Genomic DNA, 18,963 nt, shown 5'->3' on the forward strand with positions numbered 1-18,963 from the left:
TGTACCTCAGTTGAAAATGCAGAAATCACTGGTCTTCTGTGTCGCTCGCGCTGGGAGTTGGAGACTGGAGCTGTTCCTATTCGGCCATCTTGCTCCACCCCTCAATGTAGTTTTAATTGAAATTTTCATGAATGAGGCTTAGCATCTTTTAAACAACTTAAGGCCCATTTGTATTTCCTTTTCTATGAACTATCCTTTTCTCTTCCCATTTTTCTGTTGGGTAGATGGTCTTTTACTTTTTGATTTCCAGAAGTTCTTTAAATATCAGAGGACTAGCCCTTTTACTGTTATAAGTTTACAATTATTCTTCCCTGTTAATGTTGTTTTTCTTTGTTATGCTTTTGTTGTGTGTGTGTTGGGATTTTTGCTTTTGTTTATTAGCATGCATTTTTATAGTCAAATCTACAATTGTTAATATCTTCTGGATTTTGAGTCATGGTTACAAAGGCTTTCCCCATTTCAAAGTTATAAAGGATTTCTCCGATGTTTTCTTTCATAGTGTTTTACACTAATATTTGATTCATTAGAAATTTATCCTGCTATCTGGTATCCTACCTAGAAGTACAACATGCTATCTTAAAGTATACCAACTTTATAAGTTAACAAAGTTTTTACTGTTCTCATGCTGCATATACTGGCTATTGTTTCCTTTTTTTCCAATCAATTTCAAAAAAAAAAAAGACCGGGAGCAGTGGCTCATGCCTGTAATCCCAGCACTTTGGGAGGCTGAGGCAGGCGGATCACAAAGTCAGGAGATCGAGACCATCCTGGCTAACATGATGAAACTCCATCTCTACTAAAAATACAAAAAAATTAGCCAGGCGTGGTGGCGGGCGCCTGTAGTCCCAGCTACTCAGGAGGCTGAGGCAGGAGAATGGCGTGAACACGGGAGGTGGAGCTTGCAGTAAGCCGAGATTGCACCACTGCATTCCAGCCTGGATAACAGAGCAAGACTCCATTTCAAAAAAAAAAAAAAATCTATGGTCTGTGTATTCATATGCCATACAGAGAAAAATTCGTTTATTGCCCTTGTGGTTTGGATGGGTGATGAGAACTCTTGCAGATTATCCTTTCAAACTTTCTCCTGGCTTGGAAGAATTAGAACCCATATTTTGTCACATCAAAAACTGTGACATGCCAAAGACACATACAACATTGCACATTTCTCCCAGTGTCTACCTCTATGTTTCTACTAATATACTTCTGAAGATTTCACCACCACTTCCACAGAATGAAGATTTCATCTCCACAGAAGAGACCTCTTTTCTAGATCATGTGCCATGGTAGGGCATAGCCTAAGACTGACCTTTGTGTGAAAACTATTATCGCCAAATAAAATTTACATATTTTGTTTCCTTCTAAATGGTTACCCAGTTTCCCCAACACTTATAACAACTAAGCATAATATCAGTAAAACTCTACAATGTCTGAATGGCACTATCAACTACACTTACTAAATTTCATTTATAGAATACCAGAATAACTGCAGAAACACATATGTTTCAAATGTACATGAAACATTCATAAAGATGAACCATATGTTAGACAATAAAACAAGTCTGAATAAATTTCAGAAGACTGAAAACATAAGAGTATGTTATCTGAACACAAAAGAATTAAATTAAAAATCAACATTAAAATAACCACAAAAGACCCAAATATTTGAAAAAACATTTATTAGTCTAACCCTTGAGTAAAAGACAAAATCACAAGGAAGCTAAAAAATATTTTGAACTGAACTGGGCACAGTGGCTCATGCTTGTAATCCCAGCACTTTGGGAGGCCAAGGCAGGAAGACTACTTGAGGCCAGGAGTTCGAGACCAGCCTGGGCAATATACTAAGACCCCATCTGTACAAAAAAATTAAAAACTAGCCAGACCTGATGGCACATGCCTGTGATGCTAGCAACTCAGGTTGCTGAGATGGGAGGATCACCTGAGCCCAGGAGTTCAAGGTTATAATGAGCTATGATGACCCTGTCTCTATTTTAAAATAAATAAAGAAAGAGAGAGGAAAGAAAGAAATCCTGTCATTTTCATTTGCAACAACGTGGATGAAACTGGAGAACATTATATTAAGTGAAAAAAGCCAGGCCAGGCACAGAAAGACAAATTTCACATGTTCTCACTCATACATGGGAGCTAAAAATTGAAACAAACTCATGGAGTTAAAGAGTAGAATAATAGTTACCAGAGTCTGGGAAGGGTAGCAGGGAGTCAGATAGAAGTAGGGACGGTTAATGGGTGCAAAAATGTAGTTAGAATGAATAGGCTCTAGCATTTGATAACACAACAGGGTGACTAAAGTCAATGATAATTTACTGTATATTTTTAAATAACTAACAGTGAAATTGGAATGTCCCTAACACAAAAAAAAAATGAATACTTGAGGTGATAAATACCCCAATTACCCTTATGTGATTATCACATATTGTGTATGTCTGTATCAAAACATTACATGTACTCCATAAATACATACACCTATTATGTACCCATAATAATTAAAACTGAAAAAAATTTTTAAAAGAAGCCAAAGAGGAAAAAACACCTAAAGGAGTAAAGGTAAAAATTACATGCACTTTCTCCTCAGAAACCATTCAAGCAAGAAGAGAATGGATTTGAGAGGCCGAAGGAGACGGATCACTTGAGCCTAAGAGTTCAAAACCAGCCTGGGCAACATGGTGAAACCCTGTCTCTACAAAACATACAAAAAGTAGCCAGGCGTGGTGGCACATGCCTATAGTCCCAGCTACTGAGGAGGCTAAGAAAGGAGAATTGCTTGAACCCAGGAGGCGGAGGTTGCAGTGAGCCAAGATCGCCCACGGCACTCCAGCCTGGGCAACAGAGCAAGAATCCATCTAGAAAAAAGAACTCTGTCTCTACCAAAAAATATATATAAAAATTAGCTCGGTGTGGTGGCACACACCTGTAGTCCCAGCTACTTGTGGGGCTGAAGTGGGAGGATCACCTGAGCCCAGGGAGTTAGAGGTTGCAGTTATCTGTGACCGTACCACTGCAGCACTCCAGCCTGAGCAACAGAGTGAGATTCTGTCTAAAAAAATAAAAAATAAAAAATAAAATTTAAAAAAAAATGGAGTGAAATACTTAAAGTGTTGAGAGGAAAAAAAAGAAGAAAGAAAACACCACTCTGAATTCTGTACCCTGTGAAATTATACTTCGAAAGTGAAGAATAAAGATTTCCACAAACACTGGGGAAACTTGTTGCCAGTAGACTTGCCTTGCAAGAAATGTTAAAATAGATTCTTCAAAGAAAAGGAAAATGTTACAGGTCAGAAACTTGGATCTATTAAAATATATAAAGAAAGGAAGAGCACTGAAGAAGGAATAATTGAAGATAAACAAAACTTATTTTCTGATTTTAATTGATCTAATTTTAAATTATTTAAATATAATTCTTACATTTAATTGATCTTAATTTTAACTGATCCAGATAACAGTTCAAAATAATATGACAATATATTTGATTATGTATGCTTGTGTGTATATATTTATATACTTATGTATACTTACTATAAGTGAAATGAATGACAGCAATGATATAAGGAATGAGAGAGAGGAATTTGGATTATAACATTCCACAGAATGTATCAGAGAGAGTTAAAAAATAAGAATTTTTAAAATCTAACATTTAATAGTTATGTTTGATTGGCATCCCAGAAGGGAAAGAAACACAAAACATAGTAAAGAAAATGTTTAAAAAGATAATGGCTGACAATTGTATAGAATTAATAGAAGATAATAATCCACAGAATCAAGAAGACCAACAAATCCTAAGCAAGATAAATAAAATCTACATCTAAACATGTAATTAAACTGCAGAAACCCACAGATAAAGAGAAAAATCTTAAGAGCAGCCAGAGGAGGAAGACAAAACACTTTCAAAAGAGCAGCAATGAGACTAAAATCTAACTCCTCCAGAGCAACAATAGAATCCAACAAACAATCAAATATAATATGCAGAGAGAAAATAACTACTCATCTAGAATTCTATAGCCACTAAAATATCTCTCAAGAAAGATAATGAAATAAAGATATTTTCAAGCAACCAAAAATTGAGAGATGATGTCACCAACAGCCCCTCAATAGATGAAATTCTAAAAGGCAGACCTCGGGAAAGCAGAAGTAAATTCATTCTAGGGCCGAACGTAGTGGCTCATGCCTATAATCCCAACACTTTGGGAGGCAGAGGTGGGTGGATCACTTGAGGTCAGGAGTTCGAGACCAGCCTGGCCAACATGACGAAACCCCATTTCTACTAAAAATACAAAAATTAACCAAGTGTCATGGCGCATGCCTGTAATCCCAGTTACTCGGGAAGCTGATGCAAGAGAATCTCTTGAACCCAGGAGGCGGAGGCTGCAAAGAGCCAGGAAGGCGCCACTGCAGGTCAGCCTGGGTGAGAGAACAAGGCCCTGTCTCAAAAAAAAAAAAAAGAAAGAAAAGAAAGGAAAAGTAATTCTAGGTAGAAGTCCTGAGATTCAAGAAGAAATAAAAAAGAGAATAGTAAATATATGGGTAAACATAAATAAAATTTAGTAGAATTTAACTACATAAAGTAGAAAAATACATAATAATATCATCTAGTGGGATTAACAACAGGCATTAAAATGACAAGAATATAAATATATTAGTTGGGAGCATAGCAAATCGAATTCTAGTGTTTTGAGGTTTTTAAATTATCAATGTTAACAGCAAAGGTTTTGTTTTACTTTATACTCAGAACAATTTAAGACCACACATTATGCACTATACTTCTAGGGAGGATCCAGTATATTGGAACAGACCAATGCTCCTGCCAAAGCAACTAGAGAAACTATAAACTGGGCTGATATATCTACAAATGCTTATTGCTTGGAAATACTTGCTGATTCTACTACTCAGAACAAGAGGTTGAAAACCTGGATTTTGCCCAAGCAAAGGGCTGTTGTTAGGCAAGAAGAGAGGCCTAGTTCAATAGATTATGGTACATCCATACTAAAGGATACACCATGCAGCCTTTAAAAAAAGTAAAGCAGCTTTGTATGAACTCACTCCAGAAGATCTTCAAGATGTTTAAGCTAGGTTTTAGAGGTCTGTTACTGAGGGACCTCAACTCAATCAATTTTTCCCCCAACATATGTGCCAAATTTTGAAACTACACCATAGAGGCTAAAAGCTAAGCAGAAAGTCTTGAAAAAGCAAAACAGGCTTTCTGGTAGTCTTGTGGTGCCAAGATAAAAATCAGCGTTCAGGACTTGAGGAGGTGCGATGACCACACCATACTCTCAGTTCCCTAGAGACTGCAAACCAAAAGCAGACTGAACCTTAGTCTAAATGCCTACCAGAGAAAAAGCAAAATAGCAGCATTTGGAACTTCTATCATCTTTTGTATACAATGTGTAATATTCAATCAAAAATTACTAGGTGTATCAAGAGACCCTGGAAATCAAGGCAATTTGAGCTTTCTTTTATAATACAATTTATAATTTATAACACAATGTACCTTAAGGTCCTAATTTGAATGCTGATGAAAATAGTTCTGCAGATGTGCAAATTTTCCATTATTAGAATGGCAAATAACAGAGAATTTACCATATTTCTAAATTCCTTGCAAAAGCAACTTTTGTCTTTCTTCAATATTACAACTACATAATTCTCAATATTTCTCATACAGAATACTCATTTAATCTTACCTATTACATATGTATTTGTTCATCAGCACTTTTACTGTATTTCTTTAAACATTTGCATCTTACTGAGAATGTGCAGTTCAAAAATTGACTTCTAATACCAACAACTAAAGCACTTTCTTTCCAGCTTTTCCTAAAACCTGTAAACTTCTTTCTCATTGCACATTCTGTTTCTTTTACTTATTAAAACATAATAACTACAGTTTCAAAAGGCAAAATATGTGAAGATACTTTGAAAATTATAAGTCTCCACATATATACAATGACATTATTCCCATTAATTAATATAAGAAAAGCCTGGAATTTTTTTAATACATTCAACTAAGGGTCATGAATTTGTTGCTTTTTGACAGGACAGAATCAAAAGTAGAATCACTTAAAGGAATAATGGAGAGGTCATATAAAATGAAATATACAGAGAATCATGGAATTCTGAGGGCCTATTTAGAGTCTAGTTTCTCTACCTATAACAAGATGATTCTTAAGGCTGCTTTAGTTCTATGACTCTGTACCTAGCTAACCACATAGCTACTGCATTATTGCAGCAAAAATTTCATTTAGTTAAATCAATGATAAGTATGAAAAAGTGAGTACTCTCTCAGTTACAAGTGAAATGTCATATTTACACAATCAGACTTAGAATATACAGAGAAGATAAAAGTTCTGTACGACACAGAAATGTCTTTTTCCTTCTCGTGAAAACTGAGTTCATATCAGAAAAAGTAACCTAATTAGATAAATTTAAACATTTTTATTAATGAACCTGGAAAATTCTGACAGTATGGCAATGACTTACATAAGCACAATAGTGAGGAGCAAGTAACCTTTGCTCCTCACTTATTTGCAAATAAGGGATCTTTGTACATTTGACTATCCAGATACATAAAGGTAGCTTCTGTTTGGATAAAAGAAAAACAGTGGTAATGATTAAACATGTATGCTTACCTTGTAAAAATTCCTCCTTGCAAGCAATGAAGTAGAAGAAAACAATGCTGACTTTCTTGGCCTGCTTTCTTTAAATCAGCCTTGAACCAAGAATAACTGAAACACTGAACCACAAGTGTTCCAAAAAGCATAAAGCTTAATGCTAAAACACTAAAACATACTGTCCTTCATGGAAAATCTGACAGATACCCATATGTCCACAATTAAATCAGTTATGTAGATTATAATGCCAAGAACTGACATCATAAAATTCTGTTTAGTATATTTCATTATGAATGACTATAGCTTTTGTTATCTACTTTTTTCTCCCTCACAAAAGAGAAAAAAAGCCAAACAAATATTAGTATATCCTTTGGTATAGCATTGAATTTTAATTTCTACTCCCTAAATCTATTTAGAAGAAAGAATAAATAATAGATATTCATGAAATGGGAACACTAACACCAAAAGTGACTAATTTTGACTTTCTTTTCTAAATCTCCAATCTTATGCGCTCCCGAATGTTACAAGCTATGTAATCAATCTTCTGTGTTCACAATGATCTTCATTACAGATGACAAGACCTAAAATAAAACAGATATTTAAGTTCCAAAATATCTTAAGTATAATATTAAAATGCTTGGCAATGATTTCATCAAAGCTCTACTTTTCTAAAATAACATATTGCCAGTAAATACAGTTCTTGTAACAACTTTGGGAAAGTCTCAAAAATATACTTGATAGTTGATAACTTCCTCTCAGACTATTTATCTTTTGAAAATATGACCTACCCACAAAGATATTTATCACATGACTATTTATAGTGGCAAATTGGAAACAACCTAAATATTTCAACATAGGGAAATGCTAAAGTAAATAAAGGTAGATTCATAAAACAGAATATTACAAAACTACTAAAATATATGTAACAAAGGTGCAATAGTTGTAACAATTCTTAATATGCTTTTGGCCCAGCAATTCCATCTAGGATTCTATCCTAGGGAAATATTCAAAATGTGCAAAAGATAATCTTTGCAGAGCCTTTTTTATAAGAGCGAAATACTGAAAACTACCTAAATGACAATTGAGAGGCCTAGTTCAACAGATACATCCATACTAAAGGATACACCATGCAGCTTTTAAAAAGAGTAAAGCAGCTTTGTATGAACTCACTTTGGAAGATCTTCAAGATGTTTTAAGTGAAAAAAGCAAATCCCAGAAAGATAAATACTGTACACTATTTATGGTTTTTAATTATATATGGAGAGAGGAAGAGGGTTGAGAGAAGGAAGCACATGCAACTTCAGTTGTTTTCTCTCTATATTGCTATATTTTTTTCATTTTTTTTTAACAACAGACCTGTACTGATGTTGCTAGGTATATAATTTTTTTAAATAAAAACAATAGTAAATGATACTTACGCAGAATCTCAATGACTGGAGAAAATGTTTATGCTACTAATAAAAGTTAACATTTACTTACCACTATGTGCCAAGCACTGAGCAAAATGTTGTATATAAAACGCCCCAATTTAATTATTCTATCACTTAAAATGTAGATTCTACTATTATCACTATTTTATAAACAGTCTGAATGAATGCAATCTGTATACAAGATTTGTCTGACTCATTGGTGGTTTTTTGGTTTGTTTTCCTAATTAATTGCCAACATTTCACAAAAAATGCAAATGTTTAACTGCTATCAAAAAAACAGAAAGATCCTCTATACTAGATTACTCCTTCATGAGCAAGGGCTGCCCCTTTAGATGGGGCATGCTCTCTCCTGTTCATCACAGTAGTCATCTGGCCCATTTCAGGCATTTCAACAGCTGGATTTCAATGTTAATACAGTTACCTACTAGCTGTGTGTCCTTGAATGTGTTCTTTTCAGCCTTATACCTTATTTTCTTCATCTAAAATGTGGAGAGAATAATGGTATATACCTTATAGGGTTGTTGTGAAGGTCAAGAAATATAATACATGTAATACATATAAACAAACCCCTAGAAAAGTACTTGGCACACAGTTAGGGCTCAATAAATGCTAAGTTATCATTATGACCTTGCTGACCCCTTGCCTGGCCTCTGTAAGCATATGAGTTTGCAATCTCTGACTTTACATCATATAATGTTTTGTGAAAAAGTACTATGGTATGATCTCAAAGGTAAGGAGGGAGAAATGAGCTCTGAGGCCCTGATGCAACAGGACTGGTGTTCTTACAAGAAGAGGAAGCAACACCAGAGAAAAGGCCACGTGAGGACACAAGTAGGCAGCCATATGTAACCCAAGGAGAGAGAACTTCACCAGAAACCAACCCTGCTGGCACATTGATCTTGGACTTCCAGTGTCCAGAACTGTCAAAAAATAAATTTCTATTGTTTAAGCTAACAAGTCTGTGGTATTCTGCTATGGCAGCCAGACCAATTAACACACTATATTTCTACAAAAAATATTTATTACTTTAAACACACCAAGGTGAATGTTTACTAAAAAATACACACACAAACTAATATTTACTGTGTTCTCATCATTTTATCACTTACAAGTATTTACTTTAAAAGTCTTCAGAATAATATTAAAAGGTATTTCATTCTTCTCACAGAATAAAGCAACAGTTATGATCACTGCTTCTCCTGTCAAGAACATTGTGACCAACAGGACAGAAAAAAAAAAAAAAAAACAGTTTAAAATTGAGTTTTTAAAATCTAGTGGGCCATGAATTTCCCTGCAGTAGGTTTCTTATGTTAAAATGAAAGACCTCAAGCCAACATATACATGGGGTTTAGGAAGATGAGGTTAATTGGGAGGTTCTGCTCAATTGAACTAATTAAATATTTACTTAGAACCTACCATGTGCTGTTTTAGGCTCTTCTGGATATATCAAGTGATGAGAGACAAGTATTCCTGCCCCTGTGGAACTTATATCCTAGCACAGAAAGATAATTGAGGAGTATCTCAATTACAATGATTTGATCTTTATAAATTATATTAATGTATTAAATTATCACATGCACCTCAAAAATATTTACATTATGTATCATTTTTAAACCTAAAATTTGAAATATAGTCAATTAACAATAAAAATAATGAATAAATAAATCAAATATTATATTAGAAGGTGGTAAGTGCTATGGAAAAAAAAGCATAGTAAGGAAGATCAGCAATTACAGTAGAGATGTGCATATCATGGGCTGCGACATTAATTAGACTGGTCAGGGCAGGACTCACTGAGAAGGTGGCATCTGAGTAGTGAAATTGGCCATGTGAATATGAGATGGAAAAGCTTTCCAGCTTGAAGGAACAGCTAGTTCAAAAGTCTAATGCACTAGATTTTGAATCCTCCAAAAATAAGTTTCATAAAATATTGTCAGAAATTCCTCAGCATGGTTCTATTGGATATGTTTAATGTGTATACAAATCCTGTTCTAATATCATTCTTCAAAACATAATTTCCTAAGCTTTATACTAAGAAAAAAATTGCATATATAAAAGAACAGATGGTAGTAATAATAGCTACTACCGCTAGGTGTTTACTAAAAGTGAAGTTTTTTGGCATAAATTATTTCATTTAATCCTCACAAATCCCTTTGAAAACAGTATTATTGACTCTATTTTGCAAACCAGAAAACTGAGGCATAGAGGTGTTCGGTATTTAGGTGAGTTATCTCTAATGAGTAAAATCTGTTTGCCTCCAATGCTTAGGTCCTACCCACAATATACTTTTACACGGTATCTGAAAAGAAAACAGAAAACATTTATAGTTGTGTGAGTATAACACTTAGGCATAGCAGCCCATAGATTTGAGATAGACTACACATTATTATTACTATTATTATTATTATTATCGTATATTATTCTTTTCTGTAGTGAAATTAAAGGGAGAGGGGAATATAGTTAGAATTGCAAATGATGTGATCTAAGCCTTTCTAAACAAAAATCTTGGCCAGGTGCAGTAGCTCATGCTTGTAATCTCAGCACTTTGGGAGGCTGAGCCAGGAGGATCACTTGAGTCCAGGAGTTCAAGACCAGGCTGGGCAACATGGTAAAACCCCGCCTCTAAAAAAAAAAAAAAAAAAAAATACAAAAATTAGCCAAGCATGGTAGTGTGTTCCTGTAGTGTCAGCTACTTGGGAGGCTGAGGTGGGAGGATCATTTTAGCCCAAGAAGTGGGGGTTGCAGTGAACTGACACAGCATCACTGCACTCTAGTCTGGCAACAAAGTGAGACCCTGTCACAAAACAAAACAAAAAAAAGGTTTTTTGTTAATTTTCTTTTTCTTTAACTTATTTTCCACTGCCTCTTCTCAGCAAAACTTTATAGTCTGAGAACATGTTCAAAAGAATAAAAGTTGACTAAAACACAATAGTTAAGCTAAAATTTTGCTTTAAGTGATTTTAAATGTAGATAATTTCCTTAAAATTACAGACTATAATACTTCAGTATTCCATACGTGCATTTCTTAATCTCTCAACCCATAAAGAGAGTTTCCTTCACCTGGCATGAGTAACAAAAATGTAGTAGCAGGTTTGGGTTGTTTGTTGGTTTGTTTGTTTGTTTGCTTGTTTTAAGAGACAGGGTCTCTCTATATTACCCAGGCTGGTCTTGAACTCCTGTGCTCAAATGATACACCCACCTTAGCCTCCTGAGTAGCTGGGACTATCACCACAGGTTCCATACCTGGCCAACACTAGCAGTTTTGAGTCAACTTTTACAAGATGGAAAGAATAATTTCCAAGAAACAGAAACTGTTACTGGCAGAACATTAGATGCAATAGATTAATCTAATATGGTAAGATCCATATTCCTAATTTAGTCAGACAGAACATAACACCAAGTAGAAGGAAACCTACACAGCAAGCTAATACATATAGCAGATCTGATAAAGAGAGCCTGCAGGTCTTTCAATAACCACAGTTGTATAACTTGTATTAAGAATAGTTCATCTCTATCTCTATGGTTGATCACTATTCCGGTACCACTTTAGGTAAAATAATGCCACCTACAAAGTTTGGCTTCATAGGGGACTTCCTATACTTACTGACTTAATAGGACAATGATACAGTCTGAATATATGTCCCTACCAAATCTCATGTTGAATTGTAATCCCCCATGTTGGAGGTGGGGCCTGGTGGGAGGTTTTGGGTCATAGGGGTGGATCCCTCATGGTTTGGTGCTGTCCTCATGATAGTGAGTGAGATTTGGTTGTTGTAAAGCGTTGCGTCTCCCCCACTACTCTCTTTCTTGCTCCTGCTCTCACCATGTGAGACACCTGCTCCCTCTTCACCTTCTGCCATGATTGTAAGCTTCCTGAGGCCTCCCCAAAAGCAGATTCTGGCATTTTGCTTCCTGTACAGCCTGAAGAACCATAAGCCAATTAAACTTCTTTTCTTATAAATTACCCAGTCTCAGGTATTTCTTTACAGCAGTGCAAGAATGGCCTAACACAGAAAATTGGCACCAGTAGTAAAGTTGTGGTATAAAGATACCTGAAAACATGGAAACAGTGTTGGAACAGAGTAATAGGCAGAGACTGAAAGAGTTCGTAAGACTCAGAGGAAGGTGGGAAGATGAGGGAAAGTTTGGACCTTCTTAGAGACTGGTTAAAAGTTGTGAGCCAAATGTCGATAATGATATGGACAGTCAAGTCCAGGCTGCTGATGTCTCAGATGGAAATGAAGAACTTATTCAGAAGTGAAGCAAAGATCACCCACGTTATGCCTCAGCAAAAAGCGTGGTTGGATTGTATTTGTGCCCTAGAGATCTATGGAAGTTTGAACTTCAGAGTGATGATTTAGGGTATCTGGCAGAAGAAATTTCTAAGTAGCAAAGCATTCGTGATGTGGACTGGCTCCTTCTAACAACCTATGCCCAGATGTGGGAGCAAGGAAATGACTTAAAATTTGAATTTATATTTAAACAGGAAGCAGAGCATAAAAGTGTGAAAAATGTGCAGCCTGGTTAGGTAAAAAAAGAAAGAAAAAGCTTCTTCAGAAGAGGACTCCAAGCAAGCTGTAGAGCAACCACTTGCTAAAGATACTTGCATAACTAAAAAGGAGTCAAGTGCTAATATCAAAGACAATGGGTTCAAGTGATTCTCCTGCTTCAGCCTCCCCAACTAGCTGGGACTATAGGCACACTCTACCACACCTGGCTAATTTTTGTATTTTTATTAGAGATAGGGTTTTGCCATATTGGGCAGGCTGATTTCGAACTCCTGACCTCAAGTGACCCACCCACGCTGGCCTCCCAAAGTGCTGTGGTTACAGCCATGGGCCACTGCACCTGGCCCTCTTTTCTTATAAATTACCTAGTCTCAAGCATTGCTTTACAGCAATGCAAGAATGGTTTAATACAGACAGTTTCAATCCAATTCCAAATATCAACCTAGCTATGTGGCTACCTGGTTGCCAGTCAAAATACACAACTTTTGCCCACTGTACAACTATCTGAGATAAGGCAGCTATTTAAAGAAATTAAAACTAGGAAACTTTCCCTTGTCAACCAAATTTAACACATATAAAATACAGACTTGCTTGTCAAATATAAAAGCCATCTTTGATTCAAAGTCCCTTCTGGAAAAATCTTCATCTTGTGAATGTTTTACTTCTTCTTCACTAAAAACAAGTATAATTAAAGGATGTGTAAACCTTTAAGATTCAATACTAAAATGAAACTGAAATCACCTGTTAGTCACATGTGGCATTTTCTAATCTAGTGATAAGAGTCTGTGTCATTATGAATTCAGTACACCCTTTTATAACTATCTCATTGAGGGGAAGAAATAGCATAGGTCCTTTCATGGGCTGACTAGGTTCCAAGCTTTCACTGTATTTGTCAAATAAGTCTAGAAAATACAATTTGCCTCATAACATATCCAAATGGATAACATGTCATGTTTGAAAAGGAGGTTCTTAAATTTGAAGTACTCTAACAAAGTATCATTAACTTAGCCCTACCTACTTTTCAACCTTATACATTCTCAAATCGTATGCCCCCAAGAGCATATGATTGTTGGTCTGTATTCCCAAATAAGCGCTGCTTTCCTTCTATTTCCAAGCCTTTGCTCAAGGTTATTTTCTGCTGTCTAGAATAACTGCCATCTATCTGACGAAATTCTGTCAATCCTTTAAGAATCAGCTCAAAACTCACCATCTTTATGCTTTCCCAGATCATCCCAATAAATATGTTTCTCGCCTTTCTCCTTGCAATCTCATTACTTCAGCTGTACATCTCTTCTAGTATTTACCCATATATGCTTTTTTTTAAGAGACAAGGTCTTGTTCCATCACTCAGGCTGGAGTACAGTGGCACAATCATAGCTCACTATAACCTCGAACTCGTGGGCCCAAGTACTCCTCCAGACTCAGCCTCCCAACAGTGCTAGGATTACAGGCATGAGCCACCATACCTGAACCCACATATACTTTAAAAGTATCTCCTTCATGGTTATGACCCTCTAGAAAGCAAAGACTATCTTATTCATTTTTAACATGCCCTCAATACGTCTACAACATTACTTTGCATGTTGTAAGTAGATAATAAACTATTGTAAATGTGACTGAACAGAACGTAAAAAATCTTTGATCTGATTTCTTGGAGAGGAACTTAAACTTCAAGTCACATTTCTAAACATATTCACAAAGACTTAACTTTGTATCTTTTGTTTTTTTTTTTTTTTTTTTGAGACAAAGTCTCTGTCGCCCAGGCTGGAATGCAGTGCTGCGATCTCAGCTCACTGCAACCTCCGCCTCCTGGGTTCAAGTGATTCTCCTGCCTCAGTCTCCCAAGCAGCTGGGATTGCAGGTACCTGCCACCATGCCCAGCTAATTTTTGTATTTTTAGCAGAGACAGGGTTTTGCCATGTTGGTCAGGCTGGTCTCGAACTCCTGACCTCAAGTGATCCTTCTGCCTCAGCCTCTGAAAGTGCTGGGATTACAGGCGTGAGCCACTGTACCCAACCAAAAAATGTATCTACCTGTCTATAGGTTTCTTCATCTGGATATACCACAATTACCTCAATTTTATCTCATCTAAAACATAGCTACTATCTACCCTCTATTTGTACTCTTCTTCTAGTATCTCCTGGTATGACCCTATGCAAGTTGCCTTACTTTTAAATCATTTGGCCTATTTCTTCATCTGCCAAATGAGGAGCTTGGCAATTGATTAAATGGAATCCAAAAGGAAAGTGCAGGTGAAAGTTTAATTTTTAAAAAAAGCTAAAGAAACTGGACCCTGTCTCTCAACATACGCAAAAGCCAACTCAAGAAGGATTAAACGTAAGACCTTAAACTATAAAACTACTAGAAGAAAATATAGGTAAAATACATAAGGACATTGGTTCAGGCAAAGATTTTGTGGCTAAGACCTCGAAAGCACATACAACTAAAATAAAAACAGACAAATTTGACTCTATTAAATGAAAAAGCTTCTGCACAGCAAAGGAAACAATGAACAGGGTGCAGAGACATCTGCTGAACAGAAGAAAGTATCTGCAAACTATTCATCTGACAAAGGACTAATATCCAGAATATACAAGAAACTCAAACAACTCGACTAAACACAAATAATCCCATCAAAAAGAGGGTAAAGAACATGAATAGACAATTCTCAAAAGAAGACATACAAATGGCCAACAAATATATGAAAAAAATGCTCAACATCACTAATCATCAGGGAAATGCAAATCAAAACCATAATGAGATATCATCTTACGCCAGTTAGAATAGCTGTTATTAAAAAGACAATAACAAATGCTGGAGAGGATGTAGAGAAAAAGGAACTCTCATACACAGTTGGTGGGAATGTAAATTAGTACAACCGCTATGGAAAACAGTACAGAGATTTATAAAATACACACACACACACACACACACAAATAGAACTATCATATCATCTAGCAATCCCACTACTATATGTATATCAAAGGGAGAACTGCACCTGCATGTTTATCGCAGCATTATTCACCATAGGAAAGATATGAAATCAACCTAAAAGTCCATCAACAAACAAATGAATAATGTGATATATACACATAATAAAATACTATTTAGCCATAAAAAATAATGAAATCATGTCATTTGCAGCAACATGGATAGAACTAGAGGTTACTATGCTAAGTGAAATAATCCAAGCATAGAAAGACAAATACCACATATTCTCATTCATATGTGGGAGCTAAAAAGTTTATTTCAGCCAGGCATGGTGGCTCAAGCCTGTAATCCTAGTGCTTTGGGAGACCAAAGCAGGAGGATCACCTGAATCGCTTGAGTTCAAGAGTTCAAGGTTACAGTGAGCTATGATAGTGCCACTGCACTACAGCCTGGGTGAAAGCCAGACCCTGTAAATAAATAAGTTAAGTAAGGAAATTAATTAAGCTAAAGGATAAAAGAATGGGTGTGCCCCGATTCTCAGGAGGACTTTTCAGCAGAGTTCTTAAAAAGGGAAGATGTGCATAGCTTCCTGCCTGAATAGCCATTAATTGGTGGCTATAGTAAATACATACTGACAGATTGAAATGCCTGATGTAGGAGAATGAACTCGATGAACTGACTACAGGATCTGTGTATTTTCTTTTAGGTAATTTATAACTCAACTTTTTTAATGGGAAGCGGTAGTTAACACTGGATAGTTAATACTTGGCTGATTAGAAACCAACTTGTTACAAAATGAGTCCCTGCCATCTTGGACATAAAACAGCTCCACAAGACCAGCCTAGCTCTCTGGGCAGGCGGGTAATACTGGGAGGCAGAGGCATGCTCCTTGAATCTCACAGAGGGGGTCAAGTGTTAGTACGAGGCAGGTAGGAGCAAGGCTGCACACGCAGAATCTATCACCTGGGCAGCCGCCCAATTCCCGTTTATCACTTGTAACAAAAATAGTGTCCACCTCTTAATAATGTTTTGAGGATTAAAGGAGTTAAGTGGGATGTTTGTAGAAAGCACTTAGGCACAGTAGGAAGTACTAAGTAAATATGTCTTACCAGTATTTATTATAAAAGATGAACAGGATGGCCAGGCATGGTGGCTCACACCTCTAATCCCAGCACTTTGGGAGGCCGAGGCGGGTGGATCACCTGAGGTCAGGAGATCGAGACCATCCTGGCTAACACACTGAAACCCCATCTCTACTAAAAATACAAAAAATTAGCTGGGCGTGGTGGCAGGTGCCTGTAGTCCCAGCTACTCAGGAGGCTGAGGCAGGAGAATGGCGTGAACCCGGGAGACGGAGCTCGCAGTGAGCCAAAACAGCGCCACTGCACTCCAGCCTGGGCGGCAGAGCGAGACTCCGTCTCAAAAAAAAAAAAAAAAAAAAAAAAAAGATGAACAGGCTACCACTACTACACACATACACACACACACACAGCCACTGCCTAAAAGTCTGACTGGCAATCCTTCCTGGGATTTATTACTGAATAACGAACAGTTACCAAACCTGTGTGCCCCATCACAAGACTCTTCCAGATTAAAATTTCTCTCGCCCACTTGGATCCACTCGCCTGTCTAGGACACAAACCCGTGAAGCACCAGCCCCCGTGACAGAGCCAGATTCCCGCTTCGCCTCACTCCACCTCACGCCTCGCGCCAGCCTTCCCACCACTGCCAGCGCGGCCCGCGCGGCATCACGTGACCTCTGGTTCCGCCCCCGGCCGTGCTGCGGGATCCCCGCCCCACCTCACCCGTGGTGTCACATGATACCTGCCCCCCCGCCCCCGTCCCCGCTAGCCAATCCCCTCCCTCCCGGCTTGCGCGGCGTCACAAGGACGCTACTCGCTGTCCCCGGCCCGTTGTTTTGTTCCGCAGTGGAGTATCCAGATAGGCAACACTGCGGCGCCGGCTGAGGCGGGAATGGCTGCTATACTGCAGCGCGTCGAGCGGCTGTCCAATCGAGTCGTGCGTGTGTTGGGCTGTAACCCGGGTCCCATGACCCTCCAGGGCACTAACACCTACCTAGTGGGGACCGGCCCCAGGTAAACGTTCTTCTCCAACCTCCCCAACGTACGCGGCAGGCCGCGGAGCCCGGGCTGTGACTGATCGCGGGTGTGCGGGCAGTGGAGAGCGCCGCGTCCTGTCCCTAGTAGGGCAGCCCCGCGCCTAGCGGCCCGCCGGGACTGCACGCAAGACACTCGGATCTCGAAGCTAGCTAAAATACGACCACCCCGGGTGATAGCTCTCTAGCGAGAAATGGAAAAAAAAAAAAAAAAAAAAGAAAGAAAGAAACTTCCTGTTTTGAAACCCGATTTACTCTGCTTGATGTTTGAATGCCAGAGTGTGCGTGTTTAAACTTGAGAAAATTCGGATGTCAAGAGTCCAAGAAAGCGTTTACTCTGCTCGCTTGACTTTAACTGGTGTTTTGCCCAGAGTGTAACTTCCCTTCTCAAAAGCGATTAATTATGTTAAGGCGATTTCCTCAACTCAGCAGCAGAGGGCAGGATTCTCTTGGCTTCCAAATTGGTTGTCTGTAGCCTGTGGGATCCTAAGAGGAGCTGATGTAACTAATTTGGAGAAGTTTTTTGTTTCAATTGTGTATGACCTTGTTTGAGTTAAATTTGCAGACACAGTAACACACCTGTATTTCTAAGAAGATACTTTTGCTCTTGTTTAACTGCATTCTGTTTTAGTGAAATTATACAGGAATGGGAGATTTGGTTTACTGCATAGTAAGTCTTAGGCATTTAGCAAGTTTTGTAGTCTTTACTGGATGAACCAAGAAAATGTAGTCTCTTGAGCATAGAATTTAATTGTGCAGTCAAGACATAAATAATTTTAAAATATAATTGATTACTAAAAACGATTTAGTGAGTACAGTTAATTGAGTTTTCCTTGGAAGTGTCTACTGTTTGGCGTTTTTCCAGTAAATAAGAATTTTAGAAGCAGCAGACCTGCAAGGTGGGCAGGTAAAAGATTAAGCTCAGAGTAAACAAGGCAGGGTCAGGTAGTTACCAAAGGTTTAGGCTACCACCAGAATCTAGGAGGATAGAGAATTAAGCAGGAAAAATGCCAGATCTCTAGGTTACAGTCTGTCTTGGCTGGGAGTCCCTCAACCAAGTAAATTCATAGGCGGTCTCTCTTCGGTGTGTCATCTTAAACTAGTCAATACCTCAGACAAAAGATGCATATTATCAGAATTACCCTGGAAAGTCTCTTACAAGAACACCATGTTGGAGATGAGTGTATTGTCTCAGTAAGTTCAGCACAACCTGCCTTTTTTCCAGCGTTGAAACAGATGGCTGATTCTGTTTGAAAACCAGATGAAGAAATTGGCTTGTGTTTAGGGGCTATGTTGTACGAAAAATACACACTGTATCTTTAAACACTAGAATCACACTCAACATAGCAAAGTGCTAGTGC

At 37.6% G+C, this 18,963-nt stretch overlaps 2 protein-coding genes across 7 annotated transcripts in view; one reads left to right on the top strand and one right to left on the bottom strand.

Moving 5' to 3' along the window:
- The window catches only part of XKR9 (XK related 9), a 48,582-nt gene extending 41,548 nt beyond the window's left edge, over positions 1-7,034 (bottom strand). The window contains 3 exon segments of the mRNA XM_017872730.1: positions 6,636-6,792; positions 6,795-6,812; positions 6,815-7,034. Of these exon segments, the coding sequence (XP_017728219.1) occupies positions 6,636-6,792; positions 6,795-6,812; positions 6,815-6,905 (266 nt within the window). The 5' untranslated portion in view covers positions 6,906-7,034.
- Positions 7,035-17,217: 10,183 nt separating this feature from the next.
- Positions 17,218-18,963, top strand: part of LACTB2 (lactamase beta 2) — a 35,605-nt gene continuing 33,859 nt past the window's right edge. For all 6 annotated transcript variants that reach the window (XR_001885750.1, XR_001885751.1, XM_017872734.1 and 3 more), the window contains exon 1: positions 17,218-17,582. Coding sequence is in view for 4 of the 6 variants with exons in the window: in XM_017872734.1 (XP_017728223.1) it covers positions 17,461-17,582 (122 nt within the window). In the remaining 2 variants the exon portion in view is untranslated. The remainder of the gene's footprint in view (positions 17,583-18,963) is intronic.

This window comes from Rhinopithecus bieti, unplaced genomic scaffold (assembly GCF_001698545.2).
Source record: "Rhinopithecus bieti isolate Rb0 unplaced genomic scaffold, ASM169854v2 scaffold_6536, whole genome shotgun sequence".
In the NCBI taxonomy this organism is placed as follows: Eukaryota; Metazoa; Chordata; class Mammalia; order Primates; family Cercopithecidae; genus Rhinopithecus; species Rhinopithecus bieti.